Source organism: Lissotriton helveticus, chromosome 1_1 (genome assembly GCF_964261635.1).
Source record: "Lissotriton helveticus chromosome 1_1, aLisHel1.1, whole genome shotgun sequence".
Classification (NCBI taxonomy): Eukaryota; Metazoa; Chordata; class Amphibia; order Caudata; family Salamandridae; genus Lissotriton; species Lissotriton helveticus.
This window is the reverse complement of record NC_136057.1, coordinates 355,961,012-355,988,848: the sequence shown is the minus strand read 5'-3', so window position 1 is coordinate 355,988,848 and position 27,837 is coordinate 355,961,012. Positions and strand designations below refer to the sequence as shown.

At 49.1% G+C, this 27,837-nt stretch overlaps 1 protein-coding gene across 27 annotated transcripts in view; it reads right to left on the bottom strand.

The window, feature by feature from the left end:
- The window catches only part of MICAL3 (microtubule associated monooxygenase, calponin and LIM domain containing 3), a 2,019,125-nt gene that overhangs the window by 307,184 nt on the left and 1,684,104 nt on the right, over window positions 1-27,837 (bottom strand). For all 27 annotated transcript variants that reach the window (XR_013606836.1, XM_078673602.1, XM_078673604.1 and 24 more), the window contains one exon: window positions 22,419-22,513. Coding sequence is in view for 26 of the 27 variants with exons in the window: in XM_078673602.1 (XP_078529728.1) it covers window positions 22,419-22,513 (95 nt within the window). In the remaining variant the exon portion in view is untranslated. The remainder of the gene's footprint in view (window positions 1-22,418; window positions 22,514-27,837) is intronic.

Sequence of the window (27,837 nt, the reverse complement as noted above, 5' to 3'; positions counted from 1 at the left end):
GCCTTTTGCAGGGCCTCCAAAACTTTCCTCAGGTGGATCAGGTGATCCTCCCAGGTGGAGCTAAAGACAGCAATATCATTTAGATATGCTGCACAAAAGTCATCCAACCCAGTGAGAACTTGGTTCACCAACTTTTTGAAAAGTGGCAGGTGCATTTTTCAAACCAAAGGGCATCACCACACATTGGTAATGACCTCCTGGGGTAGAAAATGCTGTTTTGGCCTTGGCATCCTCAGCTAACCTGATCTGCCAATAACCAGCTGTTAGGTCAAATGTACTTAAGAAAGTTGCAGAAGCCAACTTGTCTATCAGTTCATCTGCCCTAGGTATTGGATGGGCATCTGTCTTAGTGACAGCATTGAGACCCCTGTAGTCTACACAAAACCTCATCTCTCTCTTACCATCCTGGGTGTGAGGTTTTGGCACTAGAACTACAGGACTAGCCCAAGGGCTCTCTAAGGGTTCAATGACTCCCAATTCTGCCATCTTTTGGACTTCTTTCTTTATGCAGTCCCTGACGTGGTCAGGTTGCCTGTAGATTTTACTCTTGACAGGCAGACTGTCACCAGTGTCCACCTCATGGGCGCACCAGTTTGTCTGACTGGGGGTCAGTGAGAACATTTGTCTGAAGGATTGAAGAACCTGTTTACAATCCTCTTGTTGATGCTCAGAGAGGCTGTCAGAAAAGACTACACCATCTACTGACCCATCATCAGGGTTCTGAGTGAGCAGGTCTGGGAGAGGGTCACTCTCTTCCTCCTGTCCCTCATCTGTGGCCATGAGCAAGCCCATGTCCTCCCTGTTGACAAATGCCTTGAGCCTGTTTACATGAAGCACCCTGTGGGGGCTCCTGGGAGTTCCCATGTCCACCAAGTAGGTGACCTCTCCCTTTTGCTCAATGATGGTATGGGGTCCAGACCATTTGTCTTGGAGAGCTGCTGGGGCCACTGGCTCCAACACCCACACCTTCTGTCCTGCAAGATACACAGTTAGGACAGCCTTTTGGTCATGCCAAGCTTTTTGAAGTTCTTGGCTGGCCTCAAGGTTTTTAGATGCCTTCTCCATGTACTCTGCCGTCCTGGAGCGGAGACCAAGTACATAGTCCACTATGTCAAGTTTAGGCTTTTTGAGAGGTAACTCCCATCCTTCCTTTACAAGACATAGGGGTCCTCTTACAGGATGCCCAAACAGAAGCTCAAAAGGGCTGGAACCAAATCCCTTCTGTGGGACCTCCCTGTAAGCAAACAGGAGGCAGGGTAAAAGGATGTCCCATCTTCGCCTAAGCTTTTCAGGTAACCCTTTTATCATCCCTTTGAGGGTCTTGTTGAATATCTCAACAAGCCCATTGCACTGTGGGTGATAGGGTGTGGTAAATTTGTAATTTACTCCACACTCCTTCCACATGGTAGTCAAGTATCCTGACATGAAGTTTGCACCTCTGTCAGAGACAACCTCCTTAGGAAACCCCACTCTGGAGAAAACTCCAAGCAGGGCCCTGGCCACAACAGGAGCTGTAGTGGTCCTAAGGGGAATAGCTTCTGGATACCTGGTGGCATGATCCACTACCCCCAGTATAAATCTGTGCCCAGATGCTGTTGGGGGGTCCATTGGTCCAACAATGTCTATCCCCACTCTTTCAAAGGGTACCCCCACCACAGGTAGTGGTATAAGAGGGGCCTTTGTTGTGCCACCTGATTTGCCACTGGCTTGGCAGGTGACACATGAGCGACAACACTCTTTGGTGTCTTCAGACATATGAGGCCAGTGAAAGTGTGGGGCAAGCCTGTCCCAAGTCTTGTTCTGGCCTAAGTGACCTGCAAGGGGAATCTCATGGGCTAAGGTGAGAAGGAAACCTCTAAGAGACAAGGGGATGACCAGCCTCCTGGTAGCACCAGGCTTGGGGTCTCTTGCCTCAGAGTATAGGTGTCCATATTCCCAATATACCTTATGGGCACCTGTAGCATTCAGTGCAGCCTCAGCAGCAGCCTGCTGTCTGAGGGGTTCAAGAGAGGAACAGTATAATTGGGCCTGTCTCAAGTCTGCCCTGGAAGGTCCCCCTGTCCCAAGAAACTCAACCTGATCAGGTTCAAGCTCTTCTAGGACAGTTCCTTCTGGGGTCTCTGGGTCAGCCTCCTGAGAAGGCTGATCCTCAACCTGAGGCAGGGGGGAAGGCTCTGCCTTAACCCTACCATTCCTTTTCTTGGGTAGTGTCTGGTCCACTCTTCCAGGATCCAGCACTTGTTCAGCTGGGCATTTCTTGGCCTGTGACCTAGTCACAGCAAGGACATGTGAGGAGAGACCTAGCATTTCTACATGAGTCCTGTACTCCACATCTGACCACAGTGAGGATTCCAAATCATTTCCCAAAAGACAATCTATTGGGAGGTCTGAACTAACTACAACCCTTTTGAGGCCAGTTACCCCTCCCCAGGAGAAATTAACAACTGCCATACTGTGATTGGTAGTGACATTGCTAGCATTGGTCACTAGGTAGTCTGAACCTAGCATGATCTGGTCAGGGTCCACAGATGTTGGTGTCACCAAGGTGACACTGGCACATGTGTCCCTGTAGGCCTGAGCCATTTTTCCATTGATTAAAGGCGTTTGTCTGTATTTGCCCAGAGTACTAGGACTTACAGTAGGGGTCATATCCATGTCCCCAGTACAAACAAGAACTGCCTGAGTAGGAATTCTGACTAAGTCAGAACCCACCTCAGTTCCCAGGGTTAACCCAACTATAGCCTTGGGAGGTACACTACCACTACTAACTGTACTAGGGGGTGCAGGTGTCTTAGGGACAGTAGTGGTAGGAGTTTGGCCTTTCTTGGTGCACTCACTAAACCAGTGAGTCTTACTTTTACAGTATTGGCACCATGGTTTCTTAGGACCATCATTCTTCTTTTTCTGGGAATTCTGGGACCTACCCTCCTTAGGCTGTTGGGGCCCTGTTGAAGACTTCTGGTCATTTTGCTTATTCTCATTACCCTTCTGGTCTGCTTTCTTCTGGCCACCACCCTGGTTCTGGTTCTGCTGCTTGACCCTTGTCCTGACCCATCTGTCTGCCTTCTTTCCCAATTCTTGGGGAGAGGTCAGATATGAGTCAATCAAGTGCTGATGCAACAACTGGTTCTGACAATTATTTAAGATTTGCTCTCTCATAATTAGATTATACAATCCTGTGCAATCAGTAACTTTACTTCCCAGTAACCAGCCCTCCAGATCCATAGTGGCACAATCAACAAAGTCAGTCCAATCTTGAGCCTGAGTTTTCTGGGTGCCTCTGAACATTAACCTGTACTGTTCAGTGGTTAAGCCAAACCCATCAATCAGTGCATTTTTCAAGACTTGGTAATCATTAGCATCCTCATCTTTAACAGTAAGGAGCTTATCTCTACCTTTACCTTCAAAGGAGAGCCACAATATAGCTGCCCACTGACTCTGGGGTACCTGCTGTACTTTGCAGGCTCTCTCCAAAGCAGTTATCCACTTGTGGATATCATCTCCTGTCTTATAGGAGGGCACTATTTTACTCAGGTTTCTAGTATCAAAACCCCTTTCTCTATCCCTAGGGATATTGCTGCCACCAGTGGGGACTACCCCACTCAACTGTTGCTCCCTAGCAAAGGCAAGCTTCTCTTTGGCCAGGGCAAGTTCTTCCCTTTGGATCCTCAGATTAGCCTCCTTCATCTTTGCCTCATGCTCTCTTCTGTGAGGGGAAGTCATCCTCCTCTGAGCAGATGCATGAGAGGCACGAGAGTGTACAGATCTATTGGAGTCCCTAGAATGAGACCTATCTCTTCTAACTCCATAGTTAGGCCTGCTTAGGTTCAGCACTGGGGGTCCCCCAGTTCCTTCCCTATGTAGGTCTAAGTTGGCCCTTGTGAGTCTGCTGACCATCACATAACCTTTGTCTGCCTCATCCCCAGAGAGTTCCTCATCCTCCTCCTCATCTACATCTTCTGTTTCAGGGAGATCTGGATCACCACGAGTACCTTCTAAGGGGGGCATGCTCCTATCTGGATTAGAGGGGTCTGTGTTAGCAGCCCTTCTGGCATCATATGTCTCTAAGAGACCTAACAGAAAAGGAGTGGTAGTGTTAGAACCCTGTTTCAATTTCCTGAAGGTACACAATTGCCTCATCTCCTGGAAACTGAGAGCTGCATATCTAGAAAGGACCTGTGGAGGGTCACTAACCACTAGGGGAGTCTCTGAAGACTCTCCATGGGTAGACATGCTTTCTAGTGAGGTGTAAGTGATGCACCTACCTACACTATGGGTTTTCCTACTGATCCCTTGCTAAGAGTTGTAGTCAGGGTGTGCTAGGCCCTTTCTACTACAACAGCTGGTTCAGTAGAACTCAGAGTATTTCTAAGCTTGTTATATGTACCTAGAGTACCTTATGTGATCTTCCAAATGATATTTCAAGATTATATGTGGTAAAAACAACAGCAAGCTCAAATCCCAACCGCTGCACACCAATGTGAGAAGTTGGCCTGATATATGATGCTCACTAGTTCTAGTGATCACCTTGTATCAGTCCAAACAACCATTATGGTGATTGGTTGTAAGTCAACCTTATAGACCAGCTATCCTAATGGTAGCATGGAAAAAGCAGTCTTAGGCTAAACTCTTTTGGCATGTAAAGCCAGCTGTTTTACCACAATATAACCCCTTGAATACCAGATGAAAGGACACCACACAGGTTGTTATGAAAATAAACAGTATATTTATTAATAACAACACCTCTGAACTCTTTATGAGTTCAGAGGGCTAAGCACATGACAATCTCTTAAGAAAAATACGACAAGTTGCACAAAATTACAATGGTGCCCTAGGGGCACGACAAACCATATACTAAGTAAGTGGAATGTGAAAGTCGATAGAAAGAATGGAGCTGTCCAGAGGCTGTAGGATCGATGGGACCACGCTACACTAACTCTAGGTAAGTAATAGAAGGCCCACGGAACGCGTGTGCAGAGTGTGAACTCACACGCGAGATGCGTAACAACGTCTATGGACAGTACAGTTCAAGTTAAAGGGGAGTACGGACAATCCTGACTAGTTAGGACTAAAACGACTGTGGACCTGGACACTAGGACAGTTAAACTACCCTTGAGCACCGAAATGCTCTCGTTACCTCACCCACGGGCTGCGGGTGCATAGGTGTCAAAGTGTGTCGGGTTCTCGCGTTGAAGTCTATGGAGCCTGGAAGAAAAGATGCTGCAGGCGACCAGGAGGAAGATGTCCGGTGCGATCCAAGGGTGGATCGGTGAAGAAGAGGACCTGAAAGCAGAGGGGACAGTGTTCAAAGTCACTAGCCAGTGACCGGTGTGGAACCAGGAAGGAACCAGGTGCTGTCGTCGCGATCAGGTGAAGAGTGGACGCTTGACTCTGCAGCCACGTGGACCAGGAGGTGTCTTCGACGACCAGGATGGAGGCACGAGCTGTCCCACGCAGGCTCTCGCTGTCGGCGGTGTCGGATTCGTAATTGGAGTCAACAGGCCTTGGCAAAGGCGACCCACGCAGTGAGTGGAAAAGACGTCTGGGGCGGACTAGGAGAGTCCGGGGTGCCCCTCTTTTGGAAGGGAGCAAGGGCCAGTCTGGAGCAACCAGACCAGCAGCAAAGATTTCAAAGTTCGTCGTCTAGGAGGCTACTAGCCAGCCGGCAAGTGACCAGACAACGCGTCGAGCAGCAAACAAGCAGAAGGGCCCCACGCAGATCTCGTGGATGCTGGAGGGCTGATCTTCGGTGCAGGGGCTGCTCGGGCTGGGGCTTCTCAATCCCCAAAGCACTTGGTCGAGTTTACCTCGGGAGTCGTGCTGGAAGCGAAGTGCAGGTTCGTTCAAGATGGCCGGTCCCACGTGTCTCGTCGCACCCACGGGTCTCAGCTTTGCTGCAGATGTGAGTTGAGGTCGGAGAGGTCTGGGAATCCGGGTCTCGTCGGGCTCTGAAGTCTGGATCCTCAAGGGAAGACGACAAAGTGAAGCCGCTGGACGCTTGATGGTGCCTGCAGTTGCAGGGTGGACACTCCTTGCCCACAAGGGAGATTCTTCAGTCTTCTGTGGAGCAGAACGTCGAAGTCCAGAGTTTCTTCTTGTAGAATTGTTCAGGATAATCTAATTTGGAATGGGACCAGCTCCTACCTTTATCCTACTAAAGGGGGCTGCACTACTGACTAGGTCCCTCCCCTGGGTGGTACCAGGAAGGGGGGTGGCTACACCCCCTATCCTTTGTCCGGTTTCCTGCCAGAGCTGGGGCTGGAGTGCCCCAGCAACTGGTTTGAACCGGTGTATGCACAGGGCACCTTGTGTGCCCCAGGCATGTCTCATTCTTTCAGGCCTGTCCTACCCAATACACAAAATCCTGTCTGGGGTGGTGCTAGCACCTCGCAAGGCAGGAAACCCTTTGTCCAAGCCTCCCTCGCTGGAAGCACTCCCAGCAGCAGGAGGTCAGACTTGTGTCTGTGGTGGCTACATACCGATACCTGGGTCCAAATAAAACTGGGATCTGGCACACATCTATCGAGAAAAATAAAGACCAGCAAAGGACTAAAACAGGGCTGCGTCCTAGCCCCAATGTTGTTCAACCTCTTCCTGGCGGACCTGCCAGAAGAGCTAAAGACAGCTACATCTCATGCACCTCGGCTAGGAAACATTACGCTTTCAAATCTGCTCTACGCAGACGACCTGGTCCTCATTAGCCGGACTCCTATTGGCCTCCAAAACCTTCTCGATAAAACCAACGCCTTTTTGAAAGCAAATTCCCTAACAATCAACTTAAACAAAACCAAAGTCATGCCAATGAACTATAACAAAAAACGGAAACCCGCATGGTACCTGGACAGCCAAAGATTAGAACAGGTGACCTCATATAAATATCTAGGAGTCATAATTGAGGGCAATGGCTCCTCCAAACAACAACTAGAGGCCATTCGTCGGAAGGGCATGACCTTTCAACTATCAACAAGGCCCCTCCAGAAAGCTCTCCCTGACAAGACATTAGCACCACTTCTACAGGTAATAAAAGCTCGCCTACAGCCCATGCTCTCCTACGGCAGCGAATCAATGCGAGGCAAAGACGCAAGTACTCTGGACAATACTATCAGTCGCGCTTATAGGGCAATTTTCCACCTCCCTAAAAACTCTTCGCCCGCTCAAATTCGTCTCGAATTTGGACTGCAGAAACAATCTGTGGAGAGGAAAGGCTGGAGCAAAATTAAAGACGCCGAGGAAGGATCGCTAAACGCCAACCTATGGATTGAGCTTAACGCCAAAGAAAACTCACCTGCAAGGGCCTACCCAACAAACTCACTGGAGAGCCTGGGACTAAATACGCTTTGGGAAACAAGAACGGACTTTGGGACCTTTAAAAAAGCAGTGTCGAAAACCATCAAATTGGTCTCCTCACTTGAGGACAGAGCCACCCTAACCAAGAGAGCGCACGGATGGGTTGTGATTGAAGGGTACAGAACCACAAAGCCACAAGAATACCTATCAACGGGCCTTACACAAAAAACAAGTTTCTAAACATGCGCTTGGGCAATATACCCATAGCACGTCATCAGGCACCATGGAAAAGGCCAAATCCATCAAACGCCTGTCGCCTTTGTCAATCTGCGAAGGAGGATCTTGTACACATCATTTGTATCTGCAAAGCACTTATGGGTATAAGGCGCTCCATGCTTCGGCCTCTATGGAACCAGAAGGGTGTAAAAACCTGCAGGCAAGCAGTGATGCTTTGCTTTAACCCCGAAGAGACACAGCTAAACTGCAGAACAGTCAAATACTTTGATTTAGTGGCAAAAAAACTAAATGAAACTACACTTGGGCGGGACAGCCCCACCGCACCAGGAGAATAGTAGACTTCTTTAATGGCCCAGAACCTATAAAGATCCATAAGCAATTAAGCCACAGCAATTAGAATAAAATATGAAACAACTCACAAAAAATAACGGAAAAGACAGTTGGGTGATAATATGGCCCTACAATCAAAAGAACAACAATTATCAAGGCCAAGACTAATAGGAAGACTTATTAACTTACTATGGACCCCTTGTGATTTTACCAATGAGCAATACCTTTTTGTAAACCCTCTTTTTAAATAGTCAAATGACTTTTTATTTATTGTGTAATAATTGTGAGTTTTTATTAACTGTACAATAAACAAAATTCAAAATTCCAAGCATCCATTTTGTGATGCCAAGGCTCGAGTTAACTTTAACCGGGGTTTACAGTTACACACATGTCGTGTCCCTCTAGAAGGGTGGAATGCTACCCCCGTCGCCAGAATTGGCGAGGGGGTAGTATCCCAATTCGTACGACACCTTACTCGACATGTTTTGATAATGTTATACCAGAGTTAGCATTTAACCGCGAGGTTGATAATGCACTTAAGAGTATATGGTATAGCGTTATCATGGAAACAGCTAAAGGACTTGGTTCCGAAAGCTGTAGACAGGCTCAGCTCATGCTAGAGCACCATCTCACATAATTCCAAGCACTCTGCCTTCAGGATTGATAAGGTCTGCCATAGGAGTGACTGGTAGGAGGATATGTGTCCATTTTTAGGGTTAGATATAGGTATACTATATCTATAGCAAAGGGTGATTACACCACCTTGCCCCAGCTGTCATGCAGCCAGTTGTGTCAGTTTTAGATGGCCAGCCAGGGGTGGCATAATACATGCTTCAGCCCCTGGTAGGCCCTGGGTACACCTATGCCCTGGGTACAGGGACTGATATGGTGGCCCAGTACCAATTGGTAAATGCACCTAAAGTACATGGTTGTCAATTTAAAGAGAGAACAGCTAGGCTGTGGGTCTGATTAGCAGGCCCACAGCCAGGAAAAGTCGTAAACCAGTGAGGCAAAAAGCAAAAATCTGGGGTGACCATAGGATTGCAGACCCCACTCTCCTACAACGACCCCACCCCGCCCGCCCGTTGCAGTAGCACATGGCGGTGGTATTGTCCGTGAACATCTGCACTACACTTCCCCGGACAGAGGGAAGGAACGCCTTCAGTGCATGTCAGATCGCCCGCAGCTCCAAAAGGTTGATTTGGAGCCGGGACTCCGCCGGAGACCAGAGGCCTCTAATCTCCGCCTCTCCCATGTGCCCCCCCATCCCAGGAGGCACGTATCCATCACGACTGTGTGCCCCGGTTGGGGTAGGGAGAGGGATCTGCCGCTGACCCAATCGCAGTCCGTGAGCCACCACTGCAACTGTCTTGCAGTGCCCTCCGAGATCAGGACGGGGTCGGACAGGTTGCCCTGATGCTGTGCCCACTGGAACTTCAGGTCCCACTGCAGAGCCCGCATCCGCCACCTGGCGTGATGCACCAGCAGTATGCAGGAGGCCATCAGCCCCAGGAGCCGCAGCGTCATCCTGACCAAGACTCGGGATAACAGCCGAAAGGTCAGAATCAGAGCTTGAATATCCCGAACCCGCTGCTCGGGAGGATAAACCCGAAACTACGCCGAGTCCAGAACCGCTCCGATGAAGAGGAGCTGCTGAGAGGGGCACAGGTGTGACTTCGGCACATTGATGGAGAACCCCAGCGAGTGCAGGAGATCAGCCATAGTCTGGAGGTGGCAGACGACTGTCTGGGGCGAGCCCGCCTTCAACAACCAGTCGTCGAGATAGGGGAAGACTGAAACCCCTAATCTGCACAGATGAGCTGCGACCACCGCCATCACGTTCGTGAACACCCAAGGGGCACTGGTGAGGCCGAAGGTGAGCACGGTAAACTGAAAGTGCTCTTGACCTACCGTGAACCGCAGGTAGCGCCGGTGGGCCCGCAGGACGGGAATGTGGAAATATGCGTCCTGCAAGTCCAACGCTACCATCCAGTCTCCAGGGTCTAGGGAAGCCTGGATCTGAGCTAAAGTCAGCATCTTGAACTTCCCCTTGCGGAGGAAGCCGTTGACGCTCTGGAGGTCCAAGATAAGGCGCAGGCCCCCTTTGCTCTTCTTGGGAACCAGAAAGTAGTGGGAGTAGCAACCACGTCCTATTTCTGGCCCAGGAACACACTTGATGGCCCCCTAGGCCAAAAGGGTAATAACTTCCTCCTGCAGAAGCTGCAAGTGATCCCCCGACATGCGGTGGTACTGCGGTGGCATGGCTGGAGGGGTCGCCTCCAAGAGGAAGGAGCACCCCATGCGGACGATTTGCAGCACACACCTGTCCGAAGTGATGGTATGCCAGTGGAGGAGGTGATGGCGAACCCTGCCCCCCCACTGACGTTGAATGGGCCTGAAAGCTCAGGCTAGGAAGGCTTTGGGGCAGATGCTGTGGGAGTGGATGTGGACTGACCGGGCCTCTGCCCCCCAGCACCGCGTCTGTGTTGAGGTCGGTTCTGCGGCCTGTGGCTGGACCAACGTGTGGGGGCGCCCCTTACTTGGCCAAGAAAAGGGGCGAAAAGCATAAGTCTACTGGTGCTGGCCCAACAAGCCCAAGGACTTGGCCATAGCCCTGGCTCCTTGAAACGCTCAAGCGCACTGTCTGCGTTGTCGCCAAAAAGGCGACGGTCATCGAAGGGCATGTCCATGAGCGTGGACATCCCCCAAAAAGTTGGCAGACCTCAGCCAGTCGTGGCGACGGATCACCACCGTCATGGAAATCGCTCTGCCCAGCGAGTCTGTGGTATAAAGTCCACATCTGATGGAATAACGTGCTGCATCCCGCCCCTCAGCAAGAGCTTGGGCGAGCTGAGCCTGGGCCTCTTCCGGACACTGGGTCAGCACGTCCGCAACCGTATCCCACAAAGAGTGGGTGTAACAGCCCAAAGGGCATCCGGTGTTGATGGACCGCAACCCCAGACTAAGTGAGGAGAACAGTTTCTTCCCAAACTGGTTAAACCTTTTGGATTCCCGATCTGGAGGGGCAGACGGGAATGAGGTCTGTGACGTAGAGGCCTGGATCACCAGGCTCTCGGGGTGGGGTGTACTGACAGAAAGCAGGGGTCACCCGGAGTTGGGCGGTGGCATCGGGCAACGTTCCGATCCATAGGGGGCATTGTGGAGGGCTTGGACCAAGTGCCCATCAGAATGTCCATGAGGTCCTCATTGAACGGCAGCAGAATCTCCGAAGAGCTTACTGGCGGTTGAAGCACCTTGGTGAGGAGATTAGTCCCCACGGCCACAGCAAGGAGCTCAAGAGCCAAGGCCTTGGCTGCCCTGCGCAACACCACACCATAGGTAGCACCCTCCTCCGTAGCCACGGAGGGAGGAGAGATGAATCCAGTGTCAGGCGATGTGTCAAGAGCACTGGCCTCCCCCAGCTCATCTGCCTAGTCCTGACTTAACTGGCACTGTTGTGCCAGAGGGTCCTCAGACCTCCCCCAGTCCTCCCCTTCATCCGTGTCCTGAAAAACAGGTAGAAATGAGCCGGGACATGGGTGAATTGCTCACCCACCGATGCTGGAGACGGCGCAGAGTGGTGCCGCTCCGACGCCAGGCCCAGACCAGGGCTGAAACCGGGGGCGGCGGCGTCCGAGGACGGCGCCGGGAGTGACACCATCGGGGTCGGCGCCCGCGGAGGAGTCATGAGGTCGACTGGCATCGACCAGGATCCAGGCCTGGATCCCCCGGGACCCTGCGGCGTCGGGACCGGAGTCGACGACGGCACCGGAGCCAAAGCCGCCAGCTTGCTAGGGCCCCTAGTTGGGTCTGTGGGTCCCGAAGGCGCGCCGGCAGGCTGTGACGGAGGGAAGTGAGTCTTCATGGCCATGAGGAAATCACGAACCTCCTCCGGCGTTGCATTCTGTCCAGGGACCGGAGGGTATGGGACCGGATGTGACGCCTGTGGCTCCAGCTGAGTGGTATCACCCGAACCCTCAGCCGAGTCGCGCGACCGGCGAGGGGAGTCAGAAGAGCGACACCACTTCTTCTTGGAGTGCATCGACTTACCTGAGTGCGAGAACTTGGAGCCCGACGAACGGTGAGGGCTCAGGCTCCGCGACCAGCCCCTCGACTTCCTCCTCGACCGGGACATCAATTGGCACGGAGCCGACTGCCGGACCTCAAGGAGCTTGCGGGACCGCTCCCGCCTAGCCTTCGACGTCAAGGCCCGGCAGTCGGGGCACAACTTGTCTTCGTGGTAGTAGAGACATCGGTGATGGGGGTCGGTAACCGACATCAGTTGGTGACAGGCATCACATAGTTTGAAACTGGGCATCCCTACCGGCACCAGGAGTCTAAGTCGACTCGAAAAGAGATAGTCAAAAAGACCAAAAAGTTAGTCAAAAAGTGACTAAGGGTACTAGCTCTTCCCGGATCTGCGCTTGCTGGCGCAGAAAAAAGAAGAACTGATGTCAGCGCGAGGGCGGTGTCTAAGTACTCCGACGACGTTATCCCGGCTATCATGACGTCGACGACGGACACGGAGCCGCAGACGACACCTACCGATTCGCAGGGGTACTGCTGAGGAAAACTTTCCGGACCCAGTCTGATGCCTGGGGATATTCTAAGGTAAGGAATCTAACACTAATGTGTTTCTTTCAGATAGAAAGGACTATTGTCATGCCTATCCTAAATTTTCAACCTAGGCTTATCCATTTAAGTACAGTTGAGAGGGAGGGAATAGGGTGGGATGAGGTGATGAGGGAAGTAAAAAGGTGGGAGGATAAGGCAATTCATCTAAGAATCATGTGGCATGCAACCATCAAAAATAGTCCTCCATACATGATCAAACATTGGTGCCGGATCCTGCTTCTTGCAAATAGCGTGCTCGTGTGCTATAGTCTAAGAAGTACGAGGACAATTTGCTACGTGAAGGCATCTCATCTAACCATTAATTCTGAGTAAACAGATTTTTAGCCACTGACAGCAGCAATAACATTCCTCCTCCCCAATGTGACAAGGTGCATTCTCTAACTAAAGCGTCATGTAAGATAGCCAGGTTGGTTAATGGCTGAAAGACAGTCACTAGTGGCGGTCAGTACTTGCCACAGGTCTAACCTTTAGTATTTCGGTTGAGGCACGACCAAATAACATGGAAATATTTGCAGCCTGTGTTCTTGCATCACCTTCAGAGATCATTATTTACACATTTTGCCTTAACCAATCTGAATGGGGCCCAGTACCAGTTTTTTAAGATCTAAAGTAAGTGTATTTAATCTGTGCTTCCCTAAGTCTTTGTATGTGTCTTTACATAGGCAGCATTGTAAACTAAACTGAAAATGCATAGTGGCAAGCAGCATAATAACCAAGCATGACTTGTACTGGCAGCTGCCTCTCAGAGTCGGTCACATAAAATGCTTAATAAAATGAGAGATCAAGGAGGCTGGAGGATCATATGTGACTTCAACGAAGAGATCTACAATGCTTAACTCCGATTACAATAACCTTTCCTTCTTCATTGTAGAATCTTCATTAATGATTATAAAGAACAAGTTACTTACCCTAGGTATTGCTCTTTCCAGTAGTGACTGTATCTAGCCACAGTTTCTACACCTTTTGAATATTTCTCAGGTGTCAGACTGGATCCAGAAACTATTCAGCAATGCTTCTGCACGGCGGAAGGTAGTACTTTGTGAATCCGCACTGACGCTGTTCCACTCCGGAAAGGACGAGCAAGGCCTACATCACTGCACTGTATGTTCCCACACACTGTGCCAGTTACTTTCAAGACTGTTAATGTCCCCAGATGCGGAGCCCCAAAAGCAAATGGGAAGACAGTGTGAAGATTCTCAGTCTTGGGACCTTATTAACAGGTAGAGTTCAAACACAGAACGGGGAGGATGGGAGGGTTGGTGCGGAATCTGTTGCTAGATAAGAGTTTCTACCAAAAAGAGTGTTACCGAAGGTGATTAGCTTGCTTTTGATAGAGACATCTAACGAACAAGTTACTTACCTTCGGTAACGCTTTTTCTGGTAGATACAATATCTGCCTGTGGATTCCTCACCTTGTGAATATCCCCTGCGTCAGCAACGTTCGGAAATTTTCTTCGTAGTACGCCGACGTGGACGACGTCATAGGAGCACGGCATCGCGCGCGACTCCGTCTGACGTCACCGACTCCTTATCAGACCCACGCAGGGGTGATGACGTCAGTTCCGCCCTTTTTTCCGTGCCTTCGAGGCACCCGGACGGACCAACGACAGCAAATATGCAAATATACAATGTACACAGTATATACAAATCAAATACGCACACAAAGTGTGCAGTAGAAATAGCACAATAGCAGCAAACATATATACATAAAGACCAGGTATAACAGAGTGGACAACGGGGAGGCGGGTGGGCATGTGAGGAATCCACAGGCAGATATTGTATCTACCAGAAAAAGCATTACCCAAGGTAAGTAACTTGTTCTTCTGATAGATACATCTGCCGTGTGGATTCCTCACCTTGTGAATAGAGTCCCACAGCAGTCCCCACTCCCGGAGGAGGGTGTCCACTCTCCTATACCAGAAAATCCTGGAGGACAGAGTGTGCAAAGTGGCCATCCCTCCTCACCTCGGTATCCAAGCAGTAGTGCTTCGCGAAAGTGTGGAGGGAGGCCCAAGTCGCGGCTCTGCAAATGTCCTCGACAGGTACACCCCTAGACAAAGCAGTAGATGATAACTTAGCTCTAGTAGAGTGAGCTCTAATACCCTCTGGAGGTTCCTTACCGGCCAAAGAGTAGCAGATCTTTATACAGAGGATGATCCATCTTGAAAGAGTGGGCTTGTGCACCGCTCTTCCTTTCTTGCAGCCAGCAAAACCAATGAAGAGCTGGTCATCCACTCGATAGTCTCTAGTCCTATCAATGTAAAAGCTCACCACCCTCTTAGGGTCCAGACGGTGTAGTCTCTCCTCCTCCTTGGAAGGGTGAGGGGGAGGTAGGAAGGGTAATAGATTGTCCTAGATGGAAGGGAGTTACCACCTTAGGGAGAAAAGCAGCCCTGGTCCTAAGAACCATTCGATCAGCATGAATGGTCAAGAATGGGGGCTTGGAACTAAGAGCTTGAAGCTCACTTACCCTCCTTGCCGAGGTGATCGCAACAAGAAAGACCGTCATAAAAGACAAAAGCCTCATGGGACACTTGTGTAAGGGTTCGAAGGGAGAACCTATCAAGAAGGTTAAAACAAGATTTAAATCCCATTGAGGCACAATAAAGGGAGTAGGAGGAAACGTATTTGTGAGGCCCGTCAAAAACCTTAAAACCACAGGAGACTTGAAAAGAGACAGCTGATCCGGCAAACAGATAAATGCCGACAATGCCGAAAGATAGTCCTTGACTGTGGCAACAGCAAAACCTTGGTGTGCGCCAAAGAAAGAGCAAATTGTAAAATATCGGACAAACGAGCCCTCAAAGGGTCAACAGATTTCTCCCCGCACCAAGAGACAAATTTAGACCATCTGTATGAATAAATGGATTTAGTGGAGTCACGCCTAGCCGAAAGAATGACATCCACCACATCGTGTGGGAGAGAAAAGGAGTTCAGGTTGCCCCGTTCCTCTCCAGGCATGAAGGTGTAATGACTGGAGGTGGGGGTGTAGAACCTGCCCCTCCATCTGGGAGAGGAGATCTGCCTGAACGGGAGACGGAGCGGCGGGTGAGAGGAGAGGTGGAGAAGATCCGTGTACCACACCCTTCTTGGCCAAGCCGGGGCGACCAGAATAACTCGGGCCCGGTCTTGGCAAATCTTCCTCAGAACTCGAGGAATTAAAGGTATGGGAGGAAACGCGTAAAGGAGTTGACTTCCCCAACTCAACTGAAACGCGTCCCCCAAGGCTCCTTGCATCGGATACTGGAGACTGCAGAATGACGGGCAGTGAGCATTCTCGCGAGTGGCAAACAGGTCCACACGAGGAGTCCCCCACATCTGAAAGACGTGCCGGACCACCTCCGGGTGAAGCCTCCACTTGTGGTCGGCTGAGAACTGCCGACTGAGACTGTCTGCACGCACGTTCATAACTCCGGCCAGATGATTTGCCAACAGACAAATCTGGTGGTCCTGAACCCCGGACCAGAGGCGCAGAGCCTCTCTGCAGAGACACTGCGACCCCACTCCTCCCTGCTTGTTGACATACCACATCACGGTGGTATTGCCAGTCAGGACTTGAACCGACCGACCGCGAAGGGAAGGGTGGAAGGCCTTGAGTGCCAAATGTATTGCCCGCAACTCTAAAAGGTTGATGTGAAGCAACCTTTCCTCTGGAGACCAAAGACCCTTGACCTCCAGATCCCCCAGAGGAGCACCCCACCCTAGGGTGGATGCATCCGTTATCACTGTGGCAACCAATAGAGGTAGTTGAAAAGGCTTTCCTTGTGACAGATTGCCTTCCACGCTCCACCAAGACAGATCCGCTGCAGTTTCTCTCGAGATCCTCACTGACTCCCTGAGATCTCCGCTGTGCTGATACCACTGCCTGCGGAGGCACCACTGGAGCGCCCTCATGTGCCAGCGTGCATGGTTGACCAACAGTATGCAAGAAGCCATCAGACCGAGCAGGCGAAGGACCTTCAGGACTGGAACTACCGCTCCATTGTAAAATAAAGGAATCATTTCCTGTATGTCGCAAATCCTTTGTGGAGGAGGGAATACACAACATACAGTTGTGTCCAGTACAGCACCTATGAACAGGATACGCTGGGAGGGCACCAGGTGAGACTTGGGTACATTTATCCAAAAACCCAACCGGAACAACAACGGAGTTGTCTCCTGCAGATGCTGGAGCACTTTCTCTGACGACTCTGCCTTGATCAGCCAGTCGTCCAAATAGGGGAATACTGGAACCCCCGATCTTCTGAGATGTGCTGCCACGACCGCCATCATCTTGGTGAAGAATCGAGGCGCAGTAGTAATTCCAAAAGGAAGGACCGCAAACTGATAATGTTGCGATCCCACCGTAAAACGGAGATACTTCCTGTGCAACTTCAGGGTTGGGATGTGAAAATACGCATCCTGCAAGTCGAGCGACACCATCCAGTCTTCTTCCAGCAGCACTTGAAGAACCTGCGCAAGAGTGAGCATCTTGAACTTCTCTTGTTTCAGATAAAGATTCAAGTTCAAGTTCAAAGACCTTTATTCGAATTTCATAAAATTCATAAAAGCACAGAATACATTTCAATCGTCCCAAAAACTCTTTGTAAAGCAATTTACAATGTCAAAAATGTTAAAATTATACAGTTTTCATATGACACATTTCATGGGGTTTCCATCATTTTCCTGGCACGAATTGTCAGTTTCAAGAAAGTGCTCGTGCGGAAGACCAATTCATCAGTGTCCAAAGAAAAAGATTCAAGATCCTGAGATCCAGGATTGGACGAAGTCTGCCATCCTTCTTGGGAATCAGGAAATACCGGGAGTAGCATCCCTGACCCCTTTCCTGCTCTGGAACCACCTCTATGACACCCTTTCTTAATAGTGTCTGTACTTCCTCCTGCAGAAGTAAGAGGTGTTCCTCCGTGGAAAAAACCTTGGCAAGGAGGGTAATTGGGAGGAAATTCCCAAAAGGGAAGAGCATACCCATTTTCTACGAGATTGAGAACCCAAAGATCTGACGTAACCGATTCCCAATCCCGTAGAAAGTGGGTAAGCCACAGGACCCACATGATCCTGAATGGCGGATCTAGGGCTGCTTTTCTGAGGCTGGGGGGTTGGAAGAGGTGGAGGAGGAGGAGGCCTGACGACCTCTAGGGCGAGCTCTCTGCTTACCCCTGTACGACTTGTACAAGGGATTCTGCTGCTACTGCTGCTGCTGCTGCTGACCTTGCCGATAGGAGCGAAAGGAAAAGCGTCCAAATCCTCTGAACCTCCTGGTAGAAGAACCCCTGGTCTGAAGCACTAAAGATTTGGCAGTAGCCCTACTGTCCTTAAATCTTTCTACGGCTGTATCAGCTTTTTTACCAAAGAGTCCAGCTCCATCAAACGGCAGATCTAACAAAGCGGCCTGAACATCCGCTGAAAAATCCGAAGATTTCAGCCAAGCTGATCTCCTTGTGGCAACCGCAGTACCAATGATGCGTGCCACCGAATCCGCAGTGTCCAGCCCACTTTGTATCACCTGACGAGCAGCTGCCTGTGCATCCGTTAACACTTCTTCAAAATCCTTCCTGCTGTCATCAGGGATCTTAGGTGCCAGAAGACGCAGTGAATCCATGAGGGCATGCACATATCTCCCCATAAGGCAAGTGGCATTGGTTGACTTTAATGCCATACTCGCAAAAGAAAAGGTCTTTTTAGCAACCTGATCTTGTTTCTTTGCATCCTTATCCCCAGGCACTTGAGGAAATGCACTCACAGTCTTTTTGGAACAGGCCGCCTGGATTACTAAACTTTCAGGTGAAGGATGAGAAGTCAGAAAAGCAGGGTCCTGTATCTTCTTGCCACACTCCTGGAAACTGCCGGTGCTGTGAGTGGCTTTTTCCAAACTTCCATAATAGGCTCCGTTAGAGCTTCATTAAAGGGGAGTAACGGTTCCACCACAGAACTGGGTGAATGCAGAACCTCAGTTAGAAGATTGGACTTAAACTCTACTGTAGGAAGAGACAAATTCAAAAGTTCCGCAGCCTTCCTCATAACCATGTGATAAGGCTGGACGTCTTTCGAAGGGGCATCAGACACAGAAGGTAACTCCCACTCGGGAGAAAACTCCAGGCCACTAGCCTCCGCCAGTTTTTCAAAACAGTCATCCTCAAGCTCACCTTCTTCCATTTCAGCTTGAGCTTCTGTATACCTCTGCTCTTCTATGAGGCGCTGAGCCTCTCTCCTGGACCTTTCCTTCACACGCCACGCCATTGGATCCACCAACGACTCCGACGGAGCTGGAACTTGGCAAAGTGACTTGGTCTCGAGGTCGACTCGGAGCAGACGACGTCGGTATCGGCGTTGACGACCTCGGCGGAGCCGGGTATTGCCACGGCGGTGTCTGAGCCGGCATGAATGGCAAAAAAGGTGCCGGAGCATAGGAGTGCGGAACACCTAAAATGAAGGCTAATGGACCCATGGGACCCGAAGGCGCACCAGAGGGGTACCATGCCCTTGAAAATACACCATACATAGTGTTCAAAAACGCTGATGGGTTTTGGCCCGGGGCCGGAAATGGTGGCTGAAGTCTCTCGGGCTGACCTTGAGGTGGTTCCGAATTCGGCTCTTCCACAGGCGCAGAATTCTCACCCATTGGAACTGCTTCCTCATCCTCACGAGCCGGGGATGGCGCCGGAGATTGTACCGTAGACGGAGCCGGAACCTGCGACTCCGAAGGCGAAGCCTCACCTTCCGGATCCAAGTCCTCCTCCTCCGGAGGAACCACCTTCGAACATACCTTCTTGGATGACTTCGACCTCGAATCCGAGTCCCTACCGGAGTGACGTCGGGACTCATGTCTTCTTTTCTTATGCTTCTTCCTTGACTTCAAAGCATGATCTGATGAAGACTTCGAAGACAACTCCTCTCGAGGCCTTGATCTCGAAGCCGATCTCGACCTCGCTCTTCTCGAACGAGACCTCGAAGACTTTTTTCCCTTGTCACCTCTGAGCTTCGCCACCAGAAGTTTGGTCTCCCTCTCTCGCAGAGCCTTTGGGTTCATCTTCCGACATGAAGAGCATTCTTCAACATCATGATCAGAACTTAAACACCAGATGCAATCTTCGTGTGGGTCCGTGATCGACATCATTTTCGCGCACTCTCTGCAAGGCTTGAAGCCGGTCTTCTTCGTCAACATCGTAAAGGAAACAAAGAAACAGAAATTTGAAGAAAATAGCAACAAAGTTACTAAGAGGCTACAGAGATTCCCCGAAACCGTAAGCGTCGATGACGCGGAAAAAAGGAAACTGACGTCATCACGCCGGCGTGGGCCTATTGTAGGGTCAGTGACGTCAGCGGAGTCGCGTGCGATGCCGTGCCTCTATGACGTCGTCCACGTTGGCGCGAAGCTACAAAAAGAATTTCCGAATGTTACTGACGCAAGGCGATATTCACAAGGTGAGGAATCCACTGGCAGATGTATCTATCAGAAAGCTGCAGCATGGCTCCGTGGAAGTTCTTGATGTGCTGTGGTGTAGCAGTCTGCCCCGGAAATTCTGGTTGCTGTGAAACAAGGGCTAGATTAGAAGTAGAGCTACTTTGGGAACGTGACCAACAAGCACAATGACACCCTCGCGCCTTCTAGGAGATAGAGAGTGGTGGGATGGATAGAGTTCCACCTGGACTTCTTGGGCTTCTTCTTGGATTTGCCTGAAAAAAAAGATCATGAAGATGACCCATCGCGTGAGCAACCTCTGGATGAGGCCTAAATTTAAACCACGAACGAACCTCGTTTCGCCACGAAGAGCTTTGTTTCTTGGGCTCAAATAGCCTTGAAGTACATCAACGAACAATCACCGCAAGTCTTTTAATCAAAGTTCAACCCCAGGTAAGCCACATGTAGGTCAGTCACAGACATTTGTTTATGACATTTCCTACAGGGTTTCAACCCTGTAGGTTTGGAAGGTGACATTTTTCTTGCACACTGTTTTTTGATAGAAATGTTGTATAAGTGTTTCAATGAGATAAAGGGTAGCTCTGGATCCACATCTGTTGGTGCTGAAAGAAAAGAATTAATGTCTGCGAGCATGGGTAGTGCCTACACGGGTCCGCACAAGTCACATGTAGCCTGAAACAACAGATGAGGAGCCGCTAGTGTCACCTCCAGGGGTAATGCTGAAGATTTTCTGAATCCACTCTGACACACAGGGGAGTATTCAAACGGTAAGAAATCTGCGTTTAAAAGCCTCTATCAAAAATATCAAATTTTCCTCTTGCTGTCTTGGAGACATTCTTGACTGTGCTGCTGGGGAGGCTGGAGCCATTAAATGCATAGGGTTCTCAAAATATATTAAAAACTCGGGGCATGTTGTATTCAATGGCGGGGTAGCAGAAGTCCAGCTCTGGACCCCCACTGCATTGACATCGAGATTTCCTGCATTCACACTGAAGATCTGTGGGGAAAACTCAGGGGTAGGATATTGATCTATGTGGTGTCCATCTCTGTGGGGGAATGGTACAATGCTGAGTGAACTACTATCGGTGTGTGATCTGATGTTGATTCATGTTTCGATGTCAAGTGAGGTTAATCATTCAAGATTGCGAGATTGACTCAGTGACCATTTCAGACAAGAAACACCTTGCAATTGCCCTGTGTTCAACATTGGTACATTGACCGGGAAAGTCAGAAATGGCAATGATTTCCATGATATTCTCTCTTCCTAGATCTCTGTGTGAGTCTACTGGGGATAGAAGTGAAGGACATAGTAAAAGGCCTTACCTGGCCTTCTTGTTATGCTTGTTTTACTCTTCTTTGTACTTGAGGCCTCCAACTTTGCTCAGAAGAGACCTTTTATGCCTCAAGGGACCTCTTGGACATATTATAAAACTCACATTCTTTAGATGAACCCAAGGATGGTAGTGGACCACCTATACTAAGTGTGGGTCATTGCCAGTCTTTGTTACCCGTTAGGAGGAACACTTCACAAATAAAAGATATAAAAGTCGGAGTGAACAGCTTCATCAACTAAAAAGACCGTTTGAAACCTGAAATAATTTGAAACCTGAGCGAGAAGTCTATCGCATCAGGGTGATAAAAAGTCCTACTATGGTTCAAGTTCACAAAAGTTGGAAAAAAGATGGTATTGTAAGGTAACTACCAGGACAAGGTATTTTAAGAAATGGAAATGTGCAATTTCAGTATAGTTTACTTACAATGCTGCCTGTCTGGGTGCATTTGTATTAATGTTTCAAGGGGTTCTGTAAGCAACAAAGGAAGGGTTTATGCAACAGTCTTGCTTTATGTAGAAATGTTCTTTTGTTTGGAACACAAACACTTCAAAGTCATTGAGGAAACTTATCCTCGCCTAGGCTATGATGTGATTATTTTCAGGTAATCAGGCTAGAGGTACACTCATTCATGTGGAATTCAAGTGCTCAAGGATCCACACATGCAGATGGCAATATTCAAACATTTATATATATAGATCAATAAAGAAAATGCAGAAATAATCTTTGCAATGGAATCAGACAATAGGATTTACCCAATTATGAATTATGCCTGACAATCCGACCATTTGGAGCAGTGGTGTTTTCCTTTTCTGGTAAAGGGTGGCCACACTGCTCCCCACCAGCTACAGGATTGCACACAAAGGCCACCTCAGGCAGTTAGTGTTTCTTGCCAAAGATGCAAAAGATAAAAGACTTATCACCTTTCTGAAGTCTGAATAAGCAGACAATGCAAAGGAATAATGCTTTGCGCTAAACAACTCCTTGTAAAAGAGGCATACCTGCAAACGAAACCAGAAATGAGAAATAGAAGGCACAATAATAAACTCAAAGGGACCAATAAACAATAGATTCTGACTTTCCAGGATATCAACCTCTGACAAACTCCCATCAGCAACTAATTTGCACAAAGTCTCATTTCTCAGATAGCTACGATGTCCTCAATATAGTGGGCTTACCTCTCGCTTAGACCTCTGGGACGAGCGTTCCAAGACATCATCGCTGGAGAGGTCAGACTCCTCAGAAAAGCTTAAGTGCCGGCGTAGCTGCAGATCTAAGAGCAGGGAAAAATGATAACCTCAAAACAAATTTAAATTAGACACAACAGACATAAGCATCAGTTTCAATTATCATGTTGCCTACTGAGGATTATGATTGAGTATGTCTGACAGTCATCATCTTGCCAGCAGAATTCACCCATCATTGATGGTCTTCAACAGTGTAGCAAGAGTGCTATGGTCTAAAACAAGCAAAGGAAATGTTCCCTATTGGCCCATAATGGTAAGCAAAATTCATCCATAGTTGGCATACAGAGAACTCTTCACACCCCATCACCACTGCATCTGTTGCATTAAAGGTGCTGGATGTCTGCTTGTCATGACTTCTCCTTAAAGGGATGCACTTGTGAATAGCCTCTCAAACATGTGGACAGTCATATCGATCTATGATTCCAGCAAATATGGTCCCCTTGAGAAAGCAGTCTCTAGGAGCCTGCATCGCAGAGCTACATTGCGTATTCCTGAAGACAGAAGTCTCTTTGGTAATCAGCATCACCTTTACACTTTAGCTACAACAAGAACACACAAGTGGCAGAGGTGGATGAAGTACATGCAGAAGCTAAGGGCTACCTATTTTGGTGTATGTGAAGCACAGTGCCCACCTTCATATTTTCTTCCATAGGTGAAATCACAGGACCTGAAGCACTGAATCAAACCCAGATCCTGAGCAGGACCTGGAACCTCAACACATAAAACTGTGGATCTGGAAGGGGTGGGAAGAAGACTGCCAGTAAACCGATGTTCATGAGTTTACGTCACAGTTCGTTTACAGATAGCCATTGCCAGTGCAGCACGGTGTAGTCCTCTACTCTCTAAACAACTCATTTAAGGAACTCAGCTTATGGCCATTCACTTTTAACATTTGGATTTGTCCATTCTTTTAAATTTTCCTATGCTAATATACATGTGTATTTTTTTAAAGGCAACTTGTCTGCAGTGTATTTGGGTTTCTAAACTAGTAAAATAGCCTGCAACCAACATATTTGAGTGCATGTGTGCTCATGTAGATTGAGTTCCCTTTTAGCGTGTCTGCATCCAAGGCAAACTTTGTAACAATCTAGTGAATATGAGGCCACAAGGACTGGAGAAAGGAAATCATGTCAGCTCCAAGTTACCAACCCAAATGAGCCATTTTTTTTATCTACCTATATATCTACAATTAGATTTGCCTTTAATCAGAAAGATAACTGGGAATCCGGGCAAGTTCACATTTTTGCACGAGATGCAGTGCAGCACAAACTATAAAGACTGCACCATGGCTACTTGTGAATATGAGTAAGGTATGTCGATATGGTATGGAACATGTAATCCTATGCACATTAGAGAGATAGCAATCCATTCACAAATCCTTAAAGCAGCACTGTGGCAGGAAAACAAGTAGCAGCAGAGGGGTATGTTATTATTTTATGCACTAGTTGAGGTGTATTTTTAATGGCCTAATGGATGACTCGTCACTATTCTTAGGATAGTGTGAACATAGCATTCATGGTTAGAGACTGATTGCAGCAAGCTACATACCTATTTTGAAATGTGTAGGTGACTAATACCAGGTTATGCTCTAACTAGGACCGCTGCGATTTTTACTTCAATGTGATATTTGTATCTCTGCAAAATCTGCTCTTATGCAATTAACATTGTTGAGCTAATCATCTTCTGACCCCTAAGCAGAAGGTTTTGCTAGTGACACTGCTCAAGTCTTTGAAATTTTGTTGAGTTCTCATGTGTTTTGTCATTCGCTACAAAGAAGATGCAGTATTCACTCAAGTCCAGAAGAGCGGAGGCTTTCCTGACTGATTGGGGAGGGATTATATGGAAATGGGAAATTTTGTGTTTTTAAAGACAACTGTGTGTCCTCAAAGAAAACACTTGTGATTATCTTGTCTCCAGCACTGTTCCCGTGGCTTGATGAGCATGATTTCTCCACACCGAAGTGGAGATGGACAACTTACTTACGTTCATCAATACTCTTTCTGGTGGATATTCTAACTGCACAGTCCTCTTTTGAATTTCACCGGACACTACACTAGATCTGGAAGCCTTTCCAGCAAAGGCTCCCAATTCTCTAAAGTGAGGGCATGCAGGTGTACATAGCTGTCATCCCTGCATGCTGACACCTATATAACGATGAAGCACCATAAGATGCAGAGCATTAGTACAGATGAATAAATGGTAGTGCACAGTCTAACTCTGAAGCTTATTAAATCTAGACATCCATAGAGAAAGCCGAGGATAGGTTGTGAGTAATGAGTGGTTTGATAGAACCTTCATCAGAAAGAGCATTAGCACAGGTAAGTAATGTTTTCTTCTGATATATGCTTTTGACTACACATTCCTCACTTTTTTGGTAACAGATACCAAAGCAATACGTACCACTGCAGCATAACAAAAGGCACAGGGGGAACCTATTTGTAAGCTCTTTCCAAAAATGCATAACAACTGTTGACTTAGACAGGGAGGGCTGATCAGGCAAACTTAGAAAAGCCCAGAGGGCCAAGAAATAACATTTAATAGTATGCACTGCAGACAGGACAAAAACTAGCATACCAAAATGTTCAGCTTGCAGCAGATGGACCAGATGCTAGTCGCACCAGATTGCAAACTTTGCCCTACGCTCAGAGAAAATAGGCAGCATGGATGGGCGGAGCGCGCCAAGTTGACATCCATAACATTTACAGCCACTCAACTGGTTCCACTCAAACCCCAAGCCTATCAACTGGTTCAGCTTAATCTCCAAGTATAAAGTAAAAGGTTGTGGAGATGCTGATGACACACCCTGCCCTGTTTCTCCCACAGGGGCAGGCAAGATGGAGTACAAATGCTCAGCCTCAGCGAGTACCATAGTCTCAAAGCCCAGTCCAGGGCCATCAGGATGATCTAAGCCCAGTTTCTTCAGATTTCTTCCGAACTTGTCAAAGTAGTGGTAGAGGTGGGAACGCATAGAAGAAATAGGAAGATGGAATGCATGTCCCAGTGAGACTTAAGTATGAACTCCATAGCACAAGAGGCTCACAGTAAATGTTCTCAGCCAAGACATGCCAATCTGTGTGAAGCAGCTGTAAACTACCTCATGGTGAGCTAGATGGCACCTGCTAAGCTTGTCCACTCCAGCATTCAGGTATCCTTCTAATAGGTTTACAGTCAGTACAATCCCCGGAAGATCTAGTGCCACAGTCTGAGAGCTTCCTGTCACAGAACCCTCGACCGTATAAGGTTGTTGTACCAACACATTGTGTTGTCCATCAGAACTGGAACAGGGCTGCCCTTGATGGAAGGCAGAAAGCTGTTGGAGCTAACTGGATGGCACATGGCTCCACAACACAGAACAGAATCCTTTGTTCCATCAGAGACCAGAGGCCTCTGAACTCCAACTTTGGAGAGATGATGAACAAGTTACTTACCTTCGGTAACGATATATCTGTAAGAAACAGTAGTTAGTATTAGATTCCTTACCTTAGAATATCCCCAGGCGTCAGTCTGGATCCGGAAACTTTTGCGTAGCAGTACCCCTGCGCGTCGGTAGGCGTCGTCTGCAGGCGTCCCCTGCGGCTCCGCGTCGTCGGCGTCGTGCGCCGTGATGACGTCGCTGGAGTATATAGACGCCGCCTCCGCGCGCTGACGTCAGTTCTTTGCACACAGCTTTTCCGCGCCAGAACACGCAGAGCCATGTGAGAACCAACACTGGTGCCATTTGAAACTAGGGCCCTGAAAGGGATGTCCTTAACCCTAGGTATCAGTTCGCAGAACGGGGAGGATGGGCGGGGCGGTAAGGAATCTAATACTAACTACTGTTTCTTACAGATATATCGTTACCGAAGGTAAGTAACTTGTTCATCTGAAAGAAACAGGTTAGTATTAGATTCCTTACCTTAGAATAGATACCCCAGCAATACCAACCCCGGTGGTGGGTCTGCGAACCAATACAACCTACACCAGAAAGTCCTGGAGGACCGAACGGCCAAAGAAGCCATCCCTCCGGACTTGACTGTCCAGGCAGTAGTGCCTCGCAAAGGTGTGCAGCGAGGCCCACGTGGCCGCCTGGCAAATGTCCTGCAAAGGGACTCCCCGGCCCAGGGCAGTAGTAGCCGCCGTGGCCCGAGTGGAATGGGCCCTCAGCCCAACAGGAGGCTCCTTCCGAGCCAAAGAGTAGCATGCTTTGATGCACAGGACGACCCACCGAGAGATGGTCCGTTTCTGTACCGCCCTTCCCTTCTTCTCACCCACGTAGCCAACAAACAGTTGGTCATCCACCCGGAACTGGCGTGTGCGATCCATATAGAATGAAAGCGCACGTTTTGGGTCCAGACGATGGAGCCGCTCTTCATCCTTTGAAGGATGCGGAGGCGGGAAGAAAGAGGGCAAGGTGATGGACTGCCCAATGTGAAAAGCAGAGACTACCTTGGGCAGGAAAGAAGGTCTAGTCCGAAGAACCACCTTATCAGGATGAACAGACAAGAAAGGAGGTTGAATAGAAAGAGCCTGGAGCTCACTCACTCTCCTGGCAGAGGTGATGGCTACCAGGAAGGCCGTCTTTAAGGTGAGAAGACGGAGAGGACAGGAATGAAGGGGCTCAAAGGGAGCGCACATCAGGAAAGTCAAAACCAGGTTCAAGTCCCACTGAGGCATCACGAACGGAGTTGGAGGATACATGTGCGTGATGCCCTTCAAGAATCTCAACACAATAGGGGACTTGAACAAAGATGGCTGATCAGGTAGCCTCAAGAAGGCGGAAAGGGCAGAAAGATAGCCCTTGATAGTGCCCAGAGCAGAGCCCTGCTGGGCAAGGGAAAGGAGGAAGAGGAGAACCTCAGACAGAGGGGCAGAAAGGGGATCCACAGCCTTCGCTGTGCACCATGCCACAAATCTGTTCCACCGGCAGGCGTATACCGACTTTGTGGAGGGACGCCTGGCTGCCAGAATGACATCACAGACTTCAGGAGGCAAGTCAAATGGCCTCAACTGTCGCCGCTCAATCTCCACGCATGGAGGTGGAGACTGGACAGGTTCGGGTGGAGGACCGTCCCCTGCTGCTGCGACAGAAGGTCCTCCTGAAGGGGCAGGCGGATCGAGGGACCGACTGTCATGCTGAGTAGCTCGGGATACCAGTACCTTCGAGCCCAGTCCGGAGCCACAAGGATAACTTGGGCCCGGTCGCGCCTGATCTTCTTCAGCACTCTGGGCAGAAGTGGTATAGGCGGAAAGGCGTACAACAGACCGCAACTCCACTCGCGCCGAAAGGCGTCGCCGAGCGAGTGCCGTCTTGGAAACTCCAACGCGCAGAACTGATGACATTGCGCGTTCTCTTCTGTGGCGAATAGATCTA